We start from the raw sequence: 18991 nt of genomic DNA on the forward strand, positions 1-18991 counted from the left end.
AGCGTGCGAAGATGCGGTACGTGCGCGCGCTTCTTCGCTGCTATCGCGGTGGCCGCATTAATCCCATAGAATCATCGCTATATTGGAATCTAGAAATTGTGTATTTTAAGGTGCAGGCGACAAGAATAAAGCGGATGGCAAAAACAAAATTGTTGGAGCGAACCCACGCAAGAGACGAGTTGCATAAATGCCAGCAACACTGAGAAAAGCTGTAACGTGTTCTGGCAACAGTGTGCTACGACGCCATTGTGCAGGAAAGCGAGTGCGCGAATGTAGCGGCGGTGCAAGTAGCAGCGTTGGTATCCTGCGTCATATCGTCTCGCGTACTGCAGCTGCTGTGTTGATTACACCATTTTCCTCGTTGGCGTTGCATAACCCCTCTCGCAACGGCGCCTCTCCTCCTCCTGTACCCTCCTCGCCCTCTTTTTTCCTCTTTCCTTTTATTTTCTCTTTTCCTCCGCCTCCTCGCCTAGTTGTTCTCCTCTTTCACAGCCGTTCCGCTCTTCGCTCCGTTCCTTTCTTTTCTATAACCTCAGCGGCTAGGGCATATTTCTGCAGCCGCTGCAGAGAAAGCGATTCGGGGACGTATTTTCGCCTTCGGGCTAGGGCATATTTCTGCAGCCACTACAGAGAAAGCGATTCGGGGACGTATTTTCGCCTTCGGGCTAGGGCATATTTCTGCAGCCACTACAGAGAAAGCGATTCGGGGACGTATTTTCGCCTTCGGGCTAGGGCATATTTCTGCAGCCACTGCAGAGAAAGCGATTCGGGGACGTATTTTCGCCTTCGGAACGCGTTCGAATCGTGGTCCAACGCGCAATAACGCGAGACAAACTACCCGTAGTCAAGTATTACGGCCAAGCATACACCACGCGACAGAAAAAAAAACATAGGTCGCGTAGAGAAAGCTATTGCGGACGTACTTACGCCCGCGAAATCTCACCGTGAACACTTACGCTCACCGACTGCAGTCAAACAGCGAGGCAAATCCACTTTGTGCACAGGGCACGTAATTCAGTTGACATTCCGACTGCGTTTCACTCATGCATATACATATGTCTTTTTTCAGAAGGCCAATTAAGCGTTCCTTCACTGCAAAGTCATAAGAGTTGGCTCCTCCTAGAAGCCGCTTGGCGTGAAGGGTAGCTTCCAGGGTTTGCGTCGCCAAGCTGTTTCTAGTCTTTGTTCTCATCAGGTTGATCAGAGAGAAAACTGTTGCACTGCAGTGCGGCGAACAGGGAAGCTTGTAGAGGCAAAGCCTTATTTCAGGGCGCCCGTCTGCCTCATTGAGTCTTTAGAGCTCTTCTCTGCAGCGCTTCCCTCATCATCCATGTACAGTCCGTGCATTTGATTCACCATGTAAATAGAATAAATATATTGTTGTCCCCCAATGTCTTCCTGAGTCCCGTCATCCTCGTACTTCCACCCTGCCCGACCCCGCTACCTCGATCCCATCAATGCTTTCCGCACGTGCAGATGGCGCATTGGTAGACTCTCGAAATCAAGGTGGTCAAGAAAGGGTGAATAAGGAGCCTATTCACACGGAAAAATAAAAATGATCCATACAGAAAGTAAAATTTCCCTACATTACAACAATAATATATTAATCTATTTTTCCCCTAAACGTTTAAATTCTCTAGATATAGGAGAAAATCCCTAGGGTTGGCAGGCCTGCGCCGAAGGCTCGGAAGAGCTGGCGCAGTGTAAACGGAAAGAGGAGTGGGTGGGGGGAGAGGAGGAGGGGCCGGAGCAGCGAGGAGGGTTATGGAACGCCAACGAGGACTCGCGTGCCGTCGGCTCGCGCGCGTCTCGGTACTGCAGTAAACAAGGCAGCTGAGGCGTGCTTTTTGAGAGCTGTAGAGAAGTTGGCGTTACGACCACTGAGGGTGAACAAAATTGAAAATTAACTTTGTGAGGTTTTTAACGGCACCACGGGTGTTCTTACCCAACAAAAATCCGTCCGTCGCCGTCCTGTTTTAAGCGATGCAAATCTTAAATGGGAGCACAGTTACATGACTGTGTTCGAAAAGTGTGGAAATGACGGGGCGCTTACATCGCACTACAGTGCAAGTTTATCGCCAAACAGAACGGCTGCCAGTGATTAGTTGACCACAACAGCGCGTTTTCCGGAAAGGCGATGCTGCTGTGATCACCCTTGAGATTACTCAGACACGAACGTCACATGATTCATTTCACTTATTTTTTTTATCGAAAAACATCATTATGCTAAGTAAAGCAGTTTTCGGATAGGCAGCACAACGACCTTCACCTCAACCAACGACAGCAGTGGGTCACGTATGTGGCACAGTTATGGCGTCGAACCTTTACCCATGACCTTCAGTTGACCTTTGACATTGGGGTGCCCTTTGGGTTGACCTTAAGAGTACCCGATGGGGTGATGTGAAGCCACGTGATGGGTAACCATGCGCGCAGAAGCTTCCCGCTGAATTCCAGGGTTATTCAAGTTAAGGCACTGCCAACTTTCCCCCTGAAAATTGCTGCTTGTGGTTTGGTTATTGGTGCTGAGGGGGAAAAAAGCGCAAAAAGAAAATTCGGCGCCATACGCCGTGATGGCTGCGGTCGACGACACGGCTCATATCGTCGACGGCTGTTGTGAGTGCCCTGCAGGAAAGCTCGCCTGCAACCACCTGCTCGCCGTCTTGCGCACCATCATGCTACTGCAGTCAAGGGGATTCACCGAGGCGCCAGATTCGTTGGCGTGTACAGACTTGCCCCAGCAGTGGAGGGTACCTCGGGGCAGCGCAGTCAAAGGGTGCTCTGTTCAGTCAGTCGACTGGCGCAGTGTGAAGGAGGGTGGACGCAGCACTCCGAGGATTGCTCTGCCAAAGGAGCGTCGTGTGCAGCGTCGAACTCGCCCCCAGCAGAAGGACGCGAAGAGGCGATTAGCGTTGGACCTCCTCGCGTGTGACCCCGATAAGGACTTCGCTAAAGGCCTTCTCTTAACAGATGAAGGGGAGTCAAGACAGTCGAGGTTCGGGGTCGTTTCGTCACTATCGCCGCAGAGCTACCAGATGTCCTTGGTGCCCCACGGATTCGATGTGCTCTCCTCCGGGTTGGAAAATGCTGCACTAACTACGGTCGAAAATATCCCAGCCTGGAAATGCTTCGAGGAGACAACTGCATGGCTTCCTCCAGCATACCTCAATGGAAACAGCATTGTGCAGGTCAGTGAGTGCTAATTGACATATTAGTGTCTTTTGGTGCGGCGGCTGCTATGTTCAGAGCACTAGCTAGCCAGCGCTTCATTTTTCAAGGTGTGGATGCAAGAGAATGTTACTATTCCCTTATTGTTTGTGTAACAGGTGAATGTGAGGTATTTCTTCTACATCTTTAGTGATAAGCCATCTAGTCCATTTTACACCAACAGTAGGAACCAAAATGTGTTGCTCTTGCATGGGTTGGCCTAGCACAACGCAGGAAATCATTGTGACGACAGAGGCAGCAAAAGCCCTGGAAAGAAACACTCGGCAACAAGCCAAAAGTGCAGCGTGGCAGAAAGAACGAAAACTCCGCCTTACGTCATCTAAATTTGGGCACGTAATGAAGCGAAAGTCGCCATGGACTACCAAGGGTCTTGAGAACATTACGGCGTCCAGAGAACTTTCGAGGGTCCCTGCAGTCAAGTAAGTATCCTTTTCTTTAGGTTCACATGAATCCGTCTATAATATTGATGACATATATTGTGTAGTATAATATTTGCATGCATGTTGATGGTAAAAAGGACTTAAGAAGAAAATTAAATCTATTTTCAGTACATCATCTAAATTATACAATTCTTTTCAGCTACGGAGTCAAAATGGAAGCTGTGGCTGCTCAGCGGTATGAAGATGTGCTCAGAAAAATGGGCCACGCTCCTGTTGTTACCAGCTGCGGGCTCCTTGTTAACCCGGACTTCCCATGGTTGGGTGCCTCGCCCGACATGGTTGGGTGCCTCGCCTCGATCGTATATGATTCAGTAGAAGGCTCCTATGGAGCTGTTGAAATTAAGTGCCCCTATAGTCTGCGGGACTGTAAGGCACATGAACTTCTGGCGGCTGATTTTTGTAGCAGCTTGATTGACAATGTGCCACATCTGAAAAGAGATCACGATTATTTTTACCAGTTCTCGGGGCAGATGGGTATTTCCCAGTTAGGTTGGGGTGACTTTGTGGTATTCGGAAGGCATTTCATTCTCATTGAAAGGATAAGGTTCGAGCCGACTGAGTGGAAGAATGTCAGACGGGTACTGGACGAATTCTACTTCACTACACTTCTGCCATATCTCTCTGGACTTAGTCTGAGGTGAATGAAGCCAACAAAACCTTGAATTCACTCATTGTGCATAAATATAAAAAAAGCAGGTTGGCTCTCAGTGTGAGAGAATGGATACAGTCAATGATATCTGCCATTACCAACACGGGTACTTGTAATATAGCCGAGCGCCGTAACCACTGAGCCACTGCAGCGGGTAATGACGCACATTTTAATTTTCCAGCTGAAATAATGTGGAGGAAACGTACTTTGCAGAGGATGTATTGCCTAGACAAGACAGAACTTCCATTCAGTAAATAAAGTGGTTTGGAAAAAGCATTGTTTATTGCCCACATGAAAAACTGTTCAGGAAGCTACTGCCACAGTGCAGTAACTTGTAGTAAGGGAGTAATTACTAAATGCCGTCCACCCAAGCGCAGCCATACGGCTACAAAGGAAAGCTATACAGCTTTCACAGAAACTTCGTACTTAAAGAAAAATTCGTCCTTGGGTAACCTTGGGGGATTTCCTAAAACATTTGTCTAACACTGTTCCCACTTCGAGTTATTAATCAATTCAGTCTCGCCCGACCATAGGCTTACCGTCCCGGTTAGCTCAGTTGGTAGAGCGACTGCTCCGTTAAAGCGGTGGTCCCAGGTTCGAACCCCGGACCAGGACGAATTTTTCTTTAACTACGAAGTTTCCGAGTCCTTTGTAGCCGTATTTGTAGCCGTATGGCTACGCTTGGGTGGATGACAATGAGTAATTACTCCCTTATTACAAATTTACTCCACCTTGGGGGATTCCCCTAATACATTTGTCTAGTGCAGTAACTTGCACAGATACTGTGCACAATACACTTGAAATCGCATATCACTCTGCGTCCCTTAGGAGTGGTGGCTGAAAGTTCGTAAGAATTGCACACACCGTCCACATCTGATTTACTAAGGGTACCAAGGTGATTGGAATTGAATGGTCAAATATATGGTAGCCCTTGATTTTTCTTATCTTGCGTTCCACATGAATCCTGATGGCAGCGATTTCTTGGGTTTCTTCGACTTCTGTAGGAGTAAACTGCCCGCGTGTGAGAAAGGGCGGCAGGTTGAGCTTGATATTCTTGCTCTCTAGAAGGTCTGCTATTTTGAATCCTTTATCGGCCATTACAGAATCATCTGGATCAAATGGCATGTTCAAAAATCCACTCTGTACCACACATTCTCTATCGGAAGTGCTTCCTGTGTACAGTTCGGAAACAAATGTCAGTACGCCGTGAGGGGAAATTCCTACAAGTCCTTTCAATGTGTGGGTTGACTTGTATGCTGAGTAGACTTGTGACTGTGTGACAAAAGATGTAGGCACGTCACATCTTATTTCTGTTGCATCTAATATTACGCGTGTGGACGGGTACCTTTCTCTGAAGGCTGGTGGCATGGCTGCGTCGACTGCTTGCCGTGACAGCCACAGTGTCATCTCTGTCAGCTGCAAAAACATATAATCAATCCAGGTGGAGAAAATTCTTGACGCTGTGCTGACAGAGATGTGAAACAGATGGCCGAGGTGCTTATGCAAAAGGCCAACTCTAAGTTTCACAAGTACCAGGAAGATTTGATTTTCCACAGTGATCTTGTGCTGCCTTCCAACATTTTCAGTACTTCGAAGCCCACAGCTGTTGGCTTCGTAGCGAATGATGTTTTCTCCATGTTTGCCGACATCCAGGAAGTTCAGGAGGGAGAGAAAATGATTGTAGCTTGGGAGGCCTGTGTAGAACTCAACATTGTCATTGTTATCTTTGAATTGTTCTATACCAAATGGAGGTGCCTCTTCCAGCTTTTGGATGTTTTTCTGCGCGAGAACCAGTTCCCTGCGAAGCAGGTCTACTTCACTGTTTTTCGATATTAATTGCAGTTTCAGGTCCTGGACCTCTGCTCTGGCTTCCAGTTCTCTTGCCTTGGATGATTTCAGTTGCTCTTCCAAGAGTGCAATTGTTTCATTGCAGGTACAAACACTGCTCCGCACTGTTTTCCCAGGAGATTCCCGCTGTCTGTTGGCAATGCGGCTCAAGTTTTCTTGTATAGTGAAGTCATCCGTTCCTTCGGAAGCTGCCTGCTTATTCTGCATGTCAACCAAGTCTTCATCTAACGAGCTGTTCACGCTCAGATGCATTTTGCGTTGTGCAGGCTGTACATCCACGACTCGCCTCTTCCTTCTTGGTGCTCGCACATTCTGCAATGGTGCCCTTTTGGCTGGTGGCTTCCTTGCAGCTTTCATTTCTTTAAATGGGAACACTGATGGTACAGCGGCCTGGTGCAAATGCCGGTGTCCATTTGCAACATTAGCAACAAAGTCGCTTTCAACAAAATGGAGAGAGCACACCCTTGTCGCCTTTGAGACAGTAAAAAGTGGCCCTTCATCCCTCTTGATGGCTGCTATCCATTTCCTGTAGGTGTCTGCCTCTTTTGGAAACCGGTGGTAGGAGACCTGAAAATAAAACATTATTTAATGTCTGTTGTCATGACTCTCAGCTGTCCATTGCACAAACATCCCTCTCTCCTTCTTTTCACCACGACCGCATATGTCGTGAGAGAAACACAATAGGCAAACAACAACTTAACTGCACCATGCATACCTTGTTTCTCAGACACTTCCCTCACTGTTTGAAACACAGGGACTCCGGAACAGGGGGGCCGGTTGCCCGCCAACATTTCTCCAGAGGGGGCAGTGCCCCCCCCCCAAGTCTCCAACTTCTTGCACTCGGATCAGATTTCTGACAAACTCTTCAATTTTAGGACGTTATGTAGAGCACAGTGAGGCTGAGCTCGTTCCCTTCATACCCAGCCTTAAAACGTTTAATTTCAGTAACCTAAACCAATCGTGCCACAGTATGAATTGTTGACTGAGCTCTGTTCATGAGCATGATTACTAGCATTGAAACAGTATGAACAGACTTTTTTAATGCAGTCAATCACTTCTAATGTGTACATCTTTATTAATAAAGTGGCTCATTTCAATTCGTTTTATATGAATTACAAATACTTTTACAGCAAAGTATAAAACTATAAAAAAAGTTAACAAAATTGAATAAACAAACAAACTTTAGTTTTTAAAGTCCTGTTTTGTGAAATAAATTTGAATTTAAAAGAACATGTTTCGCGGTGCAGACACCAAAGCGTAACCGCTTATCTCGCCGCCATTTTTGCACCTGTTTTAGAAGGCGGATTGTAACAGCAGCACACAATTGTAAAGTGCAGCATTAAGTCAACACTCTACAGACTTTCCCAGCGGCGGGGCCACAAAAAATCGGACCGCGTACAAAACTCATCGCACAAACGGTTAGTTCAACTGGACTGTTGTCAAAAGTTTCCCGCCTTTTTTCGGGAGCACGCAAAAGCTGGTAATTATGCGTGTTTTACATGACAATGAGTTACATTAGGCTGGATTGACAAAAGGTATAAAACACGCTCAACGCAAGCTCTTTTCTGTTGAACTGCACAGAGCTTTTGAGCAGAACTTAGGAAAAACGGATGAGTCTCCCTCCGAGCCTTTGGGTCCACTGCCGGGCAAGCGGGCTCAGCGCTAGTCCTGGGTTATCTGCTAACACAAAATATTCGGGCGCAAGAAAGTTGACAACGGAATGCTGAGTGTCAGATAACGGGCAATCACTCAGTATGTGCATACCAAAAGACAGCAAGAACAAATTACTCACGTGCAACACGATCGCACGCTCTTTCCGTCGACCGGCCATAATGCTACTGATAGCAATGCTCGGCTCGGCTCAAACATGGCTCAAACAGCAAAAAATTTGCAAGACTTTGCTTCAAACCGGATGCGACGTCATGGGTTGAAATAACGCTTGCGTTATTTCGACTGGGGCTCTCTTCTCGACACATTCTCGACACGCATGGCCGCCGTTCGCCGCCATATTGTCTCTCTGATTGGCTTATTGGGCGATCACGTGCAAGTCACGAGTTTTAAATTTGTGGCGCGAAACTATCAGGCTTCGAAATAGCTTTCTGCCGTGACGTCAAAATGACGCGTACTTGAAGACTGATTTTTAGCACAGTTATGGACCTCCTTCACCCCGCGACGTCACGAAGATGCGGTGGCGCTGATGTTAGCAGCGACTTTCGCATGGTAGGCAAAACAGGTTCCGCTTGCCAGTGCCTACCGCAGCTGCCGCAGTTACCGGCGGCTGCTTCAAGCCTGTGCACTGCAGAAGCAGCATATATTGACCAGCTGCGTCACTGCTGGATCCGCGTAGTAGCATAAAAATATTAAATTAGCCTCGATAGGTTTCTCGCGCATAAATGCCGCATTCGGAAACTGGCTAACAGGCATTGGGCCACGGTAGTAAAGCGCGAAGTCTGGGAGTCGATAGGCACTGCCACTCAATGCACTTAATAGCATGCAAGTTACTGCGTTCATTCACCTGAACTTCAGGATAGTAGGCTGATAATTGCTCAAGTAAAAAAAAAGACATATGTAGCTGCACACGTACTTATCACCTTGAGCCGGAGTGCACGGGGCGCCGACAGGTTCACTCGCCCCCAAGGAATGCGTTTTTTTGTTAATAGCACACCATGTTTAAATGGCGCGTTTTGTGACATTTAATATTTACTTGAAACTGTTTCTTGTTATGACGACGTAATTATTTCATTCGAGCAGAAACAAGTCTGGTACGTTGTGTCAATCTTGCGCGGTCGCGTTGGTGTGCTTAGAATAGCGTACCTTAAGTGTGCTAAACGCCATATGCTTTTTCATTGCATCATGCATGTGTCATGTTTCATGAGGTAATACATGATCGCGAAGCTTGTTTGGAAAGAAGCAGCCGTAGGCGTGCTACTAACAGACACGTGGCGAGATTGAGAGGGGACGCGGCATGAAAAGTGTTTTCGTTATTCATGCATGCGATATGTAACTAAACTTGGTGCAAATATGAAATTTCTACGCTAGTTTCAGTCATTCCTTTTATTTATAGCTATACCTGGTGGAGTTCTGGGTAATTATAATTAACACCGTCGTCAAGTCCCCCCAAGCTAGGTCTCAAATAATTGAGTAGATAGTGCGCAGTTTTTTTATGCCAGCATGTGCATAAAGCCCTGTTATGTATGATGACGCGATTAGTTCTTTTTCTATATGATCAGTACTTATGCATGCATAGTTACATGAAAACGTTTCTTACAAAAAATAACTAACACAATACTGCACGTGTGGGGAAAAAAATCGAGAGATTTATTACGCTCCTCAACGTCTCAGGAATAGTTTGCGACAAATGGAATCATTTGATTTTCATGCGAATTACGAAGGTGAGTGATCCAGTCGCAGAAAATGCGAGAGGTCAGAAAACGAACCTTAAAGTTTATTCCCTCGTTTATGCATCTTCGCTTTCGCTTTGGTCAAAGAAATGCGGCACTGAAATCAAAGAAATTACCTCACAATTTTTTACGACCACACTTCTAAAAGTGTAATTTATAAATTTGTACTCAATATTTTGCTATATTTTTTCGTCACGAAACTAGACTTCAGGGCTAGGAAAGAGAATAATTCTAGAAATCAAAAATTTTCATCAAATCGACCAGCTTAACAAGAGGACAAGTCGGCCTGGCTGGTGCGTGGTCATGCGGCTAATAACAGCGCTAAGCGAGACAGGAGATCGGGGACACGACGCTGTCCCCACTTTTCGCGCAGCGCGACACGTACGTATGTCAGCAGACGGTGAGCGCATGTCTGCTCCGACGAAACAACGCCAGCACTTCCCCTCACTATTGTCCCGAAGTAAAATCATTCCGGCTAGTGCAGAGTGTCAAAACTTGTTTTATTCAATGACTAGCGCATAAATAAACGGCAGGAACGCTTTCTACATGTTTACTACTAACCATATATACAATACCGAGTGGCAAACTATTTCTCTTTATAGGCCGCACGTGGCCAACGCGAGCTCGTGTACTTCGACAAATTACTAAGTTGGAAGCATCGACCATTGCTATGATTCGCAGAAACTGGAAACGCGCCTACAAGCCTTGAAAACCCGCGCACAACACCTATCCGCGACGCCACTCCCCGACCTTTTGCCTACCACGAGCTCGCTAGCGACTGCAGCGCCACCTCGTTTGTTTACAAACATGCAAAAGGTCCATATTTTGTGCCGGGTTGGTAAATTTAAATGTCTGCGGAGGAAAAACGAAGCTACAGCTGGCATGGAAGAAAACACTTGGCTCGTTTTAGCAATTTTGAGAAAAAAAAAGTTCGTACTGTGAGGGTTGCTTCCTAGAATGTGATTGGCTGGAGGAATGTCACGTGATTCACGTGATACGCAAGCATAATTCAGTGAGGTCAAAATGACGTTTAGTGACGCAAAGGAAATGCTGCCATTGCTGAAAAATGCCCCATTTGGCCGCCATAATTTGAGACGGCCGCAAGATGGTCGAATTATGGTGGACATCACGGAGGAAGGCAACCATAGGAGAGGCCCTCGCTATCCAAGCCGCATGACAAAAAACGTGCAGGAAGTCACGTGGTTTTGCGAGGCCTACTGGGATTTGTTGGCCGATGGCGCAGCCAATAGCAGCGTTGGGCGCAGCGGCGTCGTCTGCTTCACGCATCACCCATGTCGGCAGACCGATCCAGTAGAGTTGGAAATTCGCATTTTTATTCAATCGTTGTGGTCCGCGGGAGGCACAAAGTTCCAGAGGCCTGTAGTCGGTGCTGGTCTTCATTGCTGTGCGCTTAGTTCATTCAGGATGCCGTCTTGACGAAAGCGGTTGTTTTGGAAGCCCGCGACAGCTTTCTCTGAAAAGGCTTGGCTTGGCGCTATTCTCTTTCGGCTTTGTGCGGTTGCGTCCCTCAACGCTGCTAGCCTTGTTCCAAAGAGAAATTGACAGTGCCGACGGCTCATAAAGCGATAGACGACGGTGACACGCTGGTTTATGGTTACAGCAGCGCGGGAAGAAAAAGTGCGAGTCGGCGCTTGTTTTGTGTGTGAATACGTGTTCTGCGTGTTCCTTCATTTTTGTGTATTTTTCCCGCGCTGTTTTAACCACGAATAAATACAAATTCGTCCAGACCGTGTCCTTGTAAGCATACCCGTTGCGTCTACATTCCCCTATGCATGACGGTCACAACTGGTGGCGACCGATATGCGTGGGCCGCGGTGTGCTCACCGAAGCGTGCAGTGCCAAGGAAGCCGCGCCGCATGCGATGGTATCCGTCAGCAAAGCGATACGCGAAGTAGTCTGAAGCGTACCATATGTTTACTGTACGCTGTGCGAGCGATATGTCAACTGCGTGCAAGTTTTCTCCGATATGGACCCAGTGGATCGACCGACCCGCGCTGCTGTCTCGATCGAGTGCTGTGCGAGCGTAAGGACACATAGCCGGGTTTAGGAGGCGCAGTGTTAGGTTCAAAACATTTGCGCTTAAGGGTGGTGAAGTGTAAGGCCATGCCTATGTAAGATTGAGTGTACCTCGCAACTTACCGTTTACCGAGATGCCGAGTCGACCCTCGCGACCACCTCGCCGAGTTGCACTTTCTTGCATTCAGCTGATTAAACGGATTAATGAAGTCCAAAATTTGTATTTTATTGGACAATCAAAATATGAGCTTTAAAAAGGTTTGATACAGCATAACACTTATTACAAAACATAGCTTGCTACCTGAAGCAAGCAAAATCTTTTAACAAAAGTGATAACACATGGAAGGAGAACACACATAAAAAGGATTCAACAAAAAAGACCAGAAGAAGAAATGCACAACTGAATTAGATCACTTTGCAACCATGAACCATTTGAACAGAGAGAGTAAAACATATATAGGAAGGCAGTAAATGGGGGCTTTGAGACAGAAAAATATTTGTGGACCGATCTTGCCAAATTGTGTGAAAGCTTTCATTTCTCGGTAGTTGTTTCTGCATCACAAAGTTGATAAAATTTAAGCGATGCAAATTCAAAGTAATTGGAGCACTGCATGGAAGTGACTTGAAAAATTGGTAACAGTTGTCGCAGCTTGTGGAAAAAGTGAATCATTTTACTCCCTTCTGCTTCATGTATTCCTTTCTGTAATATATGTAAAGAAAGAGAGCACCCTGCTGACACTGTTTCTATTGTTGCATTGTTGTATTTGACTCTTATCTGCCTAGCCTGAAACAGTATAGAAATAGCATAGTTTTCTGTCCAATTTTCTGTTCTGTTTGTTGTGTACTATGTGGTACTTGTGTGCACATGCTGTTTTATATTTGTCAAAACCACGAGCCAACCAACATAGTCTGCACATAAGTCGGGCATTTGAGCTGTGCACAACTAAGGCATGATGACAGCTAAAGAATGTTTAATATAATGTACAAATTGCGGCTGGTAGAATGATAACCTTAGGTTGTCCTCTGTATGCATGAATGTACCAAGTGCATGTGGAAAAGTGTTTTCATCATTTAAGAACATGAATTTGTTGCAAAACTTATATGCTAGTGCTTACTCTGTTGCTGCGTGCAGTGGGATGATCACCCCCTTTTGACACAATTACTTTGAAAGGCCAAAATCACCTTCAGTTGTGTTGAATATCTAGAACTAAAATTGTAAGTATGGTACACTAATTACTCTCTTGATTATTCTGGCTTCTATAGTATGAAAAACATGCACTCCATATTTTTTACAAAATACGAGATACTTCAGTCACCCTGTACCCTAAAGGACAGTAGTGCAGGCACGCTGTAAAGAAAGCTCTGGGAGACTGCTAACTGCAGCCCCTATTCTTGAACATCAGTGACCAATAGTACATGTCCATCTGTGAATCTACAGCATATAGATTCATGAACAAGAACTAGCATTTGCGCTCCGGACATGTACTGATTTTACTTAACTGACTTCTTTTTTAAAATGTGCGTATTGTTCATTTACCACAAAACACGAAAATCTGATTTTAGGAAGCAGGTAATTTCTAGTTGATTCAGTAGCACTCAAGCTAAATCAAAACCCTGATTACTCCTGAAAAAACTGACAGTGACTGCCATCAAGCATGAGCCTAAGTAGGTGGTGTACATGACGCATTCACATTAAAAAGCTATTCTTTTCAATATGACAGGTTGTAATGTACTCTAAACTGTGAGCGGCCGTTTGAATAGAATTTTATTCTGACAAAGTCAGACATGAAAGTCTGTTACATGCAAGATTCTTATTCAGCTCATATTGCGGCAGCAAGCTGCAGTGTCAACATGAAGCATGGGACCCCTATGGGCTGGTTGCATTCATACTCTACGGTAAATTAAGACATGTGCTGACGAAAACCAATTCTAATTTTTGAATTCTCACTGTCACATCAGTCACTGCCCCTTGAATTGAGTTATTTTTTTAAACATCTGCCGGACCTGAGCAGTGTGCAGGCTCTCGGTTGCCTGCTTGCCAACATGAAACAAGCGCATGTTGATGTAATTTTCTGCAACACTTCTGACAAGGTGTATGTAACGATTGTCGAGTGGAGAGTTGTCGAACATGTGCTCATGAAGTTCATTGAAGAGCTCTCTACCGTGGAATGCGTAAATAACCTCGTGGAGAAGATCAGTGAGTAGTGTTCTTGATGCCAATTTGTTCAGGCGCACTGCTGTCCTGATCACCGCCTCCGATTTTTGACAGATCTTCAGTACACTTTCTGATGGGTATTTCAGCCCTCCTCTGCTTTTCCTCTTAATTAGTGAGTAAATGTTTCCTCGTTCTGTTGCGAGTAGTGCACCTGTGCAGTGCTCACAAGTCAGCTTTGCAGCCAATTTATGAGCTACATAACCTGCCATGTAAGCCACAATTCGGCCTCCACATTCACTGATGTAGCCTGGAGCTATGATGTAGTCATGGTCTGCAGCTGTTACCTGAGACTGCTGAACAGCATCACTGTCTAGAAGTTGCCTCCTTGGTGCAGATATATTCAAGACCTGAGAAGAAATAACTGTTGCACTGCTGCATGACAATATGGAGATGCTGTCCAGGCTCAGACAGTTGCCTGTTGATACATCAGCCAGTTCACTTTGAACAATCACTTTTTTGAAGGCAGCACGAAACTGCTGTGTAGTAGGGTTGTCATTATGCCCACCATGTGCTCGAATCAGGCCAAAAAACAGTTCCAAATGGTCCTGGCAAATTTTGTGGGCCGGAATGTACTTCAGCACTCGTTTTTCAGTGACAAGAAAATGAAAAAGACTAATCAGGCTTTGCATGCAGATGATAAAACCTAAGAAACCTGTCTTTCGGTTTGTTTCAATCATTCGTCTTCCATTCGCAGACTCCTTCAAGGAAGAGAGGTAATGGGCTGTGGTTTTGAACATGCCTTCGAAAGCTTCAATGTTCTTTTCATTTATAGGTTTCTTCCAACCTTTCTGATATGGGCTTCTAGAATTTAGGGAATCAAATGTCTCATTAATTTTCAACAAAAAATTCTCTGTTGCCTGTGTGCCAGAAAAACCTTCCAGGTCAAGTTCCCTGCACTCGGCTAGTGCTGTCGCAACAGAAGTGCTCATTACTTGGGCAGCAAGTCTAACTTTCATGGGCTGCCGCTGCCACTCAATATGAGCTCTGCGCAACTTGTTAGCCAAATGTAGGCCTTCTTTCTGCTGCACAGTATGCAGCCGCTCAATATGCTCCCATGGCACTGTCCTTCCTTGGTGGTCAATAAAGTACCTCTTGTGTGCCAGTGCATTCCTCACAAGTTTTAGCATATGGCAGGGATCCAAAAAAGCTGCCACTGGTTCCTGGGTAGCTGGGTGTCGAAAGGTTGTTTTTAGGTCTCCCACATGTTGGAAATCACACCCAAGCTCTTGCAACATAGCCAGATTTGCGGGCGCCCCGTCACAAGTGAGTGAAGCAACCATAGCTCAAGCATCATGTGCCTTATGAAGGCACTGGGTGACAAGGTTAGCCCTCTGTGTTCCAATTAGGCCATCAACTAGGAAGTACCCAAGGGGCAACTTCCATCGCCCATTAATAGCCACAGCCATTATAACGAATGCAGCCTTTGCTTGTGGCAAAGAGTCGCTGTCAATGCCACTGCCAAAGTCAACAAACCCTTCAAAGTTGCGTTTGTTCCACTGGATGTTTTGCCAAATAGCCATTTCATCAACCATGAGGCTGCAAACTGTTCGGTGCCCCTTGCTTGCTGTTTCAGCACACTTCATTTTTAGTGCATTGAAAGCTTCTGTTGAAAGTCCTGCCTGGCCATCAACAGTCTCATACCATTTTCGCAGAGTTCTGGGATGTGGGAGGCACGTGTCAAAAACTTTCCTGACATACTGATAGGCTCGTGGGGAATAGAAATTTAAAGTTAAGGCAAAAGTTCTCAGTTCAGGGGAGTACTGCTTTGGAGTGCCAATTCCACCATGCTTTCCGACTTGTCTTTCAAGTAGGTGCTTATTTACTTTACCCAGGCCATCTAAAACAGACACTTGCTCTGTCAGGAGGATATTCTCCGTAGTTAAAGCTGACAGAACAGATTTTAGTTCCGCATTTTTCTTTTGCAGTCTCCGCCTTGTTTGCTGCAGCCTTTTTATGCTTTTTCTTGACTGAGCATGCATTGCAGAAAACCATGCAGCCCTTGCTCTCAAGTAAGCTTTTTCGGGTGTGTCCTCCTATGAAGAGAGATAGAAAATGCAATGCATCATTAGAACAATGCACACCCAAGCCTTGCATACCACAGTTACAACAGTGTGCACATATAAAACACAAAGCACTCTGAATGTTCCATTAAAAGAAGAATGAAGGAGCTCAGTTAATCTTCTCGTCCTACTTTAATATCAGTGTTTCACCTCTGATGGAAATGCTGAGCATGCCATCACTCACAACGCACAGAAAATTCACTTAATCATCTTTTTCTCGCACATTGTACCATAGCAACAGATCATTTGCCCTGTCACATATTTTACCAGCACCTCACCTCGCATCAAGCCGGTAATGCCTACAAGGGTAACCCTGTTTTTGTCCAGATGGAAAAGTACAAAAATTCACCTGTAACCTTAATGATGAAAGAATGCAATGATTTACCTTCCAGGATTGCCATGATAACAGAGTCTTTGTTATTTCAGTCAGGATCACTTTCTTATATGGATTCCTCACACTTTCAGTAACAAAATTTGATTTCTCAGATGACTAATCCGCACCTGCTGTTTATTTTTTCTTTGTGAATTTTCGTAAGAATATTTACTTGGCAATGATGTTTCTCGACTTGCACCTGAGTGCCGTACCTACGCTGCGTTTTTTGTTTTTGAAACAATTTTGTTCCGCTTTGAGTCCCCCCCCCATCTCCCCCTATGTAATGCCCCTAGTGGACTCTTAGGGTACTTGAATAGATCAATAAATGAAGCTGTGACTCACCGATTCTCCTCTGGTAGATGGAGAGGTGTCCAAGAAGAAGATTCCATAATGTGCTCCTCAGCTTGATATGCAGGCCACTCACACACTTAAAAATTCATTGCTTTATTGATTCATCATTGCATACAATATACCATGCAGATCAGTTAGTAGATATTAGTAAAAATTGCCACGGCGAAATCAAGCTAAGTCCATTCACACAGTCTGGGTGCCTGCACATGCTGTGTTAAAGATTATGCTAATAATGCATGCTGTGGATGGGCCACTCACGCTATCAAATACGCTCTTGGCATATGCACAAGCATTTGACATTCATGGTGTTGAATTCTGCTTCAGAAATAGGCACATTTGACAGGTCCATTTACCATTGCTGGCCTCCTTCTTCGTGGCGTCCCAACAGAGGCTGGGGCGGTTGGCAAAGTCGGAAGTTCCTGCATAAGATAAACTGTTTAGTAATGCAGCCCACCTTAGAATGCCTGTTGCCCTGTTCTCCTCCGCCATGCATCAAGGCATAAGAAGGGAAGCAGGACATGAGGCTAATCACAAAATTACTCGGCATGCCCACTACTGGGCCACGCAACAGCCTCAGTGCATATGTACTCAATGCCTTTCGATGTCACTGCAAAAGAAAAACGCTCGCACATTGTTAAACTCATATCACCTAGCATGTTAAGGTAATGTTATATGTATACACATTTTATTTTTATTATACACCCAAAGTGTTGCAGAAATAAAGCAGGGTTAATAGTACAACTGTGTAGAAACGTGAATACATACAGCTTTAAAAATTATTGCATTAAATTTTGTGTCGTGCAATCTCCTTTTCTGAATGCCCACTGGAACTGACGTTAAAGAGGTTGGCATGTACCCATATAAGAAGTATTTCATGAAAACTTATACAAGGAACAACTGAAAAAGAAGAAAACATGACAGTACAAATTTTTCATGTAGCACGCATGCCAGTCTGCACCGAATACTTTCTACATAGATGTCAATGACCTTGTCCAAAATCAGTAAAACCAGTTTGGAATAACGTGAGAAAATTTTGTAGAAAAGATATCACTGACCTGGTGGAGTATGTCTTGCATAGCCAAATTTTTCTTGATACTGACAGATTATTTGTAGTGGAACTCTGACGAGATGATTATATTGATTTGTGTAACGAACATAAGCAATGAAGGCACATGAAAGAATATTGTGGCAGTTACTAATGTGCTTATGTGGTTCCACAAAAAGGTACCATCCTATATGAAGGATCTTTGCAGAACCTACTGCACTCTGCTACTGTCTCCGGTAAGCACGGGGCCTCACAAACAACTGCAGGTTCTACTGCACTTTACATTGCAGAATTGCAACGACATCCTACCTCATGCAGTGAATAAACCTGGATGGAAACCACACAGGACGATATGAAACTTACTGGTGTAAGTTGAAAGGCTTGAGATGGCCCTGGCTGAATGCCCAGCATTGTGGCCACATCCATAGATGCCTTTAAAAAAATTTTGTTCAGGAGAAATGTGTGTGTACCGAGACATAACAAGCGTTCAGTTTTAAGCACCTAGTGAAAAGTGGAGAAGCATCACACTACTAGACCGTTTTGAGTTATGTCTGAAGATATAAAGATATGACTGGTGTGCTTAGGTGGCTTGGTCAAAACTTCCTCTGAGCCTGCGCCAGGAAGCTTTCTTTTACATAAAAATTCACCCGTTTCGTGACTCGTGCTGAGAGATAAACTCAGACACTGTCAATCTTCTAGCAGTTGCTGTCACAAAATGGTATATCGTAACATACCTGTTGTGATGGGCCTGGTAAAGTTTCTTGGCTTTCAGTGACATCCATAGGTGCCTGTGAAAAAAAATTTTATTCTTGAGAAATATGCTTCTACCAAAGCATAAGATGTATTCAGTTCTAAGCAACTACTTAAAAATAGAAAAGCATCACACTGCTAGGCTGTGTTTTCAGTTCTGTCAAAAGGATTATAAAAAATGACTAATGTGTTGAGGCGATTCAGAGAAAACTTCCTCTGAGCCAGTGCCAGGATGCATTCTGTTACAGAAATCTGTTTTTGGTTGCTCGTGCTGCGACATAAACGCAGACACTGTTGTTCTTCGAATTGATGCAGTCACAAAATGGCATATTGTAAAATACCTGTTGTGATGGGCCTGCCAAAGTCTCCTGGCTTTCAGCGACATCCATAGGTGCCTGTAAAAAAAATTTATTCTGGAGGAATGTCATCATCGTCATCATCAGCCTGACTACGTCCACTGAAGGGTGAAGGCCTCTCCCATGTCTCCAATTAACCCTGTCCTTTGCCAGCTGCGGCCACCGCATTCCCGCAAACTCCTTAATCTCACCCGCCCACCTAACTTCCTGCCGCCCCCTGCTACGCTTGCCTTCTCTTGGA

At 45.1% G+C, this 18991-nt stretch overlaps 2 protein-coding genes and 1 long non-coding RNA gene across 3 annotated transcripts; 1 reads left to right on the forward strand and 2 right to left on the reverse strand.

The window, feature by feature from the left end:
- Nucleotides 1–2554: 2554 nt before the first annotated feature.
- LOC144104371 (uncharacterized) lies at nucleotides 2555–4320 on the forward strand. Its single transcript, XM_077637332.1, has 3 exons — nucleotides 2555–3185; nucleotides 3439–3644; nucleotides 3805–4320. The coding sequence occupies exons 1-3, from the start codon at nucleotides 2571–2573 to the stop codon at nucleotides 4304–4306; spliced, it is 1323 nt and encodes a 440-aa protein (XP_077493458.1). The 5' UTR covers nucleotides 2555–2570; the 3' UTR covers nucleotides 4307–4320.
- A 351-nt stretch (nucleotides 4321–4671) lies between these two features.
- Nucleotides 4672–6016, reverse strand: LOC144115971 (uncharacterized). Its single transcript, XM_077650616.1, has one exon. It carries the CDS (start codon nucleotides 5740–5742, stop codon nucleotides 5125–5127), a length of 618 nt encoding a protein of 205 aa, XP_077506742.1. The 5' UTR covers nucleotides 5743–6016; the 3' UTR covers nucleotides 4672–5124.
- An 8864-nt stretch (nucleotides 6017–14880) lies between these two features.
- On the reverse strand, nucleotides 14881–18070 carry LOC144104378 (uncharacterized). The gene is made up of 3 exons (XR_013308519.1): nucleotides 18008–18070; nucleotides 16591–17018; nucleotides 14881–15848 (listed from the first exon to the last, which is right to left on the reverse strand). It is a non-coding gene; the product is annotated as an uncharacterized LOC144104378 (long non-coding RNA).
- Between the last annotated feature and the right edge of the window lie 921 nt (nucleotides 18071–18991).

Source organism: Amblyomma americanum, chromosome 1 (genome assembly GCF_052857255.1).
Source record: "Amblyomma americanum isolate KBUSLIRL-KWMA chromosome 1, ASM5285725v1, whole genome shotgun sequence".
Taxonomy (NCBI): domain Eukaryota; kingdom Metazoa; phylum Arthropoda; class Arachnida; order Ixodida; family Ixodidae; genus Amblyomma; species Amblyomma americanum.

What these genes read in the sequence shown, in the direction of transcription:
- LOC144104371 (XM_077637332.1), top strand. Translation starts at nt 2,571, where the DNA reads ATGGCTGCGGTCGACGACACGGCTCATATCGTCGACGGCTGTTGTGAG. An exon ending in ATGGAAACAGCATTGTGCAG is followed by an intron (nt 3,186 to 3,438) that starts GTCAGTGAGTGC and finishes AGCACAACGCAG; the next exon opens with GAAATCATTGTGACGACAGA. An exon ending in TCGAGGGTCCCTGCAGTCAA is followed by an intron (nt 3,645 to 3,804) that starts GTAAGTATCCTT and finishes AATTCTTTTCAG; the next exon opens with CTACGGAGTCAAAATGGAAG.
- LOC144115971 (XM_077650616.1), bottom strand. Translation starts at nt 5,742, where the DNA reads ATGTTTTTGCAGCTGACAGAGATGACACTGTGGCTGTCACGGCAAGCA.